The sequence below is a fragment of the Ursus maritimus genome, unplaced genomic scaffold (assembly GCF_017311325.1).
Source record: "Ursus maritimus isolate PB19 unplaced genomic scaffold, ASM1731132v1 scaffold_16, whole genome shotgun sequence".
In the NCBI taxonomy this organism is placed as follows: Eukaryota; Metazoa; Chordata; class Mammalia; order Carnivora; family Ursidae; genus Ursus; species Ursus maritimus.
The window spans coordinates 42,493,446-42,497,995 of record NW_024424008.1 but is presented as its reverse complement, the minus strand read 5'-3'; the positions used below and the strand labels follow the sequence as shown (position 1 = coordinate 42,497,995).

Sequence of the window (4,550 nt, the reverse complement as noted above, 5' to 3'; positions counted from 1 at the left end):
GCAGCCTGGAAGCCCGCAGAGCCAAGAGCAGCAGATTAAGAAAACATACGGGTGTGTTTTGCGGTGTCCCTGTCCTAGTTAGAACCACCCTGCCCTGCTCTGACCTTAGGGACCGGGGCATGGTCTCAATACTCCCCTCTGTGTTTGGTTTCTGGTGGCAACGATCTTATTCTAGTTCAAGGGTGGGGGGTGACCTGGTGCTCAGGAAGAGGTGGTAGGGGTACAGAGGAAAGCACATCTTCAGAGGAGGGGTTCTAGAGGGAAACAGGGCAGACTTGGTGACCACCTGGGTTTGGGGACAGCTGTGTTTCACACATTTTATTTAGTGAGCAATACACTTGGAGCTTTCACGTAAATACAGCTGATCCACCAACAGTGGGTTTGAACTCTGCAGGCCACTTACACGTGGATTTTCTTCGATAAATACAGCACAGAACTGTAAATGTATTCTCTCTTCCTTATGATTTTCTTAATAACACTGTCTTTTCTTTAGCTGACTTTACTGTAAGAATACAGCATATAATACAAATAACATACAAAATACGTTAATCAACTGTTCAGGTCATTGGTAAAGCTTCCAGTCGACAGGAGGCTATTAGTTGTTAAGTTCCGGGAGAGTCAAAAGTACATGGATTTTTGACTGTACGGGGGGGGGGGGGGGGGTCAGTGCCCCCTCTCAATGCTGTTCAAGGCATATCTGGGTTTCCTGACTCTCCAAAAAAAGTAAGAAAACCTCGTCCCACAGAGCAATACCCAGCTGGAGCTCACAACTGCCCTCTCTGGACGGTGTGTGCGCTCCCCACCAGGGCCTCAGAGCGGGCCTGCCATGTCCATCTGCTTTTCTCGAACACCCCTTTGCAGGCTCCAGTCACTACTGCGGTAAGGCTCCTGCTGCAGCGGAAGAGAATCCTGCGTTCTAGGCCAGGGGTCTACAAAGTCCGAGACAAAACAAGCGGAGCAGAGAGGTTTTGCTAATAGATCCTGAATGTCCATGAGGACAGTGGCTAACCGCTTCTGAATTTCTCTAGCAGTCAGATAACCATCATGTGCTCTTTCCAACCACAGCAACCTTCCTGATAGATCAAGAGCCTTATTGTTGGATGTAAACAGTTTCCGAGCACAGATTCTGTGCTTGAGTTTCTCCTTTCCCAATTATTGACCCAATCTGCTTGGTCCTGGGCGCTCTTCCCTCTGGGCAAGGAGACTTGGAGGCAGGGAGACTTAGCGACTGGGTTTTTCCAGAGCATGGCCAAAGTCTCAGTAAACAGAATTTAGTGGCCAGTAAAAGCCCGGCCCGAAGCAGCTGGGTTTCTTCCACTTCCCACACCTGGCTCTTCTGGACTCTGTCCCAAGTGAGAAGTTAGCAGAGTCCATTAAACAAAGTGAAGGATTCGGGGGCCAAACGGCCCAGCGGTCTTCACTGTGCTTTCACACATCCAGCTTCGTCATCCCCATTTTGATCGTGACTTGGCATCCCTAAGTCCAGGCGTCTCAGGGAGCATACGAAGTAGCGAGGAGGCTTGCAGACCAAGTTGAGTTCCTCCTTCCTGGAGCCCAGGGACGGCAGGATGAGCTGGCGGGCGTGCAGGTGAAGGGGGATGTGGCGGGCCTTTGCCTGTTGCAGCCCCAGCTTCTTTAGGGTTCCAAGAGACAGCTTCTGTACAAAGACAAGACAGCTTCTTGAGAGCCAGGCCAAGAGCTCACCCTTGAGCAGCACGCAGGGTCAGAAGTCTTCCACTTAAAGGGACCACCACTAACTCCCCTGGAAGGCACAAGGGTGGACAGCCTGCTTCAGGGACACTTCTAGGAAGGGTTCAGAGCCCGGGTGGGAGAAAAAAACACCACACCAGGGTGTATCAGCCTGTTCTCATATCAGCCAGTTCTCTGGCCTTCCTGGAGAATGGACTGTAACATCAAGAGATAAGAAAGTGCACCACGGATCTTCAGCAATAGTATGAAAGGCTGCTTGAAGCCTTCAGAAAGTCTCCCCCACCCCCACCTGCCCACAGCCTCCTAACAAAATCCGAGACGAACGAATGAAGCATAAGGGTTCTGCTAACACATCCTGCAGCTCCATGAGAACAGGAGCTGTATCTCCCTCAGCTGGGTAACTAGTATAGGTAACTAGTCTAGTACCATGGCCAAAGACAGTCAATATATCCTTGGGGTGACGCACTTCAGGCTTTACCAAGGGGAAAGCATAAGCCCCCCCACCCTAGCTGTGGCACACTGGGTCAAACCAGTATCACCTGGGGGGCCAGCTTATTCCAGTCTGAGTACTTGTGATCACCGAGGATTGGGCAATCCAGTCCAAACGACAGATGAACTCGAAGCTGATGTTTTACTCCTTTACAAAAAAGAGAGAGAGAGAGAGAGAAACAACTCGAGTAGTTACAGAAACCATACTGTGGGTTACATCTGCTTCTAACCATATTAAATTGAAGCACAGTAAGCCTGGCAAAGCCCCACCCACAATAAAGTATAAAGAATAACAGAACAAATGTAAGCTACTAGGGAATAAACATGATACATGCTGGTAAGTCTCTAAGTTCCCTTCCCCCTCACAGTTCCTTTTCCACACCAGATAACCATTATCATCAACTTGGTATCTCTCCCTGCTTTGCTTTTGTTTTGTTTTTGAGAGAGAGAGAGCGCATGTGTGTGAGAGAAGGGGGGGGGCAGGGGGAGAGGGAAAGAGAGAATCAATGTCACCACCCTGAGCTTATGACCTGAGTCGAAATCAAGAGTCAGACACTTAACTGATGGAGCCACCCAGGAGCCCCTCGTTTTGTTTTTTAGATAACATTATTATATAATGCTAAATAGTAGTGCTTTGCACATTTTTTCACTGTAGCAAAATAGTCGTAACATAAAATTTATCACCTTAACCATTTTTTTAAAAGATTTTATTTATTTATTTTGAGGTAGAGCGAGAGCAAGAGAGAGAGAAAGTATGAGCAGGGGGAGTGGCAGAGACAAAGGAGAAGCAGACTTCCCGCTGAGCAGGCAGCCAGACGCGGGGCTTGATCCCAGGGCTCCAGGATCATGACCTGAGCTGAAGGCAGATGCTTCACTGACTGAGCCACCCAGGCAGCCGCTCAATTAACCATTTGTAGGTGTGCAGTTGTGTGGCATTCAGGACTTTCACAGGGTTGTGCAGCCATCACCACTGCCCACCTCTAGAACTTTTCATCCTCCCAAACTGAAACTCTGACCCAATTAAACAATAACTCCCCATTCCTTCCCCCTTCCTGCAGCCCCTGGTAACCACTATTCTACTTTTTCTCTGAATCTGAGTACTCTGGGTGTCTCATAAATGGAATCATGCAACATTCGACCTTCTGTGTTTGCACTTAGCATAAAGCCCGTCCACATTGTAGCACACGTCCGAATTTCCTTCCCTTTCAAGACATATTCCATCGCACATCTACACATTTTGTTTACCCATTCATCTGGCGACAGACATCTGGGTTGCCTTCACCTTTTGGCTACTGCGAATAATGCTGCTATGAACACTGGTGTACATGTATCTTTTCAAATCCCTACTTTCAATTCTTTTGGGTAGATACCCATGAGGACTGCTGGATTATATGGTAATTCTATGCTTACTTTTTTTGAGGAACCGCTTTGGAAATTTTTAAATAAATGTAAGCAAACTATTTATATCTTTCTGCTACCTACTATTTTTAAACAGTCATCCCCGATGGGGCTCCTAGCCTCACATTAGCACCAGCAGCACACTCTCAAATGTGTCAGTGGCAATCCCAGCCCTCTTACAACACCAGCTGCTCAGGACGGCAGGACCCAGCACAAGGCCCTGGACGAAGCTCAGTGGCCCTGGGCTTTCGCCATCCCACTGCGGAAAGGTGGCCCCTCACCGGTAATGGGCTGGAGCTCCACGAGGGCGGAGGACAGCGTGCTGCTTAGCACCTGGTACTGAGTCACAGCTGTATGTGCGTTCCGGTCGCGCCTCGTTCTCACCATCTTCCCATCCTCCATGCGGTAGCCTGGGGACAGCGTCATCTGACACCAGAGAAATCATGATGCGGTCGCAAAGGAAGAGCAGAAAACCCAACCCTCTGGGGATGACAGCTCACCTACCTTGTAGTGCTGCTGCTGACCCTGCACCTCCTTCTCGATGATAGGGATATCCACGACTCCTGCTGGGGGCACCGGGACACGCACAGTGATGGCCCTGGGCACGACACACAGACCCTGGCTTAAGCCATGAGTGACGGGGGAGCTCCTCGGATTTGGCTACTTAGAGGCTGTAACACACTGGACCTTCTGCACGACTGTGGTCAGTTCTTAAGACGGGAGCATCAAAGTGATCTCTTGTCATAGCTCTCAGCCGGAGAGCCTGATACCGCTCTCATAAACGTATCTTTGTACTACTAATGTATGCTAATTACAGAATACTTGAGGAAAAAACAGAAAAACAAAATGATTATATTAACAACGTGGTCTTTCCTTCCAGCTTTTAAAAACGAATATGTAGTTTTTTTTTTAAAGATTTTTTTTTTTTTAAAGATTTATTTGAGAGAGAGAGG

The 4,550-nt window shown here is 48.5% G+C and overlaps 1 protein-coding gene across 1 annotated transcript in view; it reads right to left on the bottom strand.

Annotated features, from left to right (window-relative positions):
• Positions 1-303: 303 nt before the first annotated feature.
• Positions 304-4,550, bottom strand: part of RPUSD4 (RNA pseudouridine synthase D4) — an 11,806-nt gene continuing 7,559 nt past the window's right edge. The window contains exons 4-7 of the mRNA XM_008688290.2: positions 4,102-4,195; positions 3,879-4,023; positions 2,250-2,347; positions 304-1,657 (exon numbers count right to left, since the gene is read on the bottom strand). Of these exons, the coding sequence (XP_008686512.1) occupies positions 1,418-1,657; positions 2,250-2,347; positions 3,879-4,023; positions 4,102-4,195 (577 nt within the window). The 3' untranslated portion in view covers positions 304-1,417. The remainder of the gene's footprint in view (positions 1,658-2,249; positions 2,348-3,878; positions 4,024-4,101; positions 4,196-4,550) is intronic.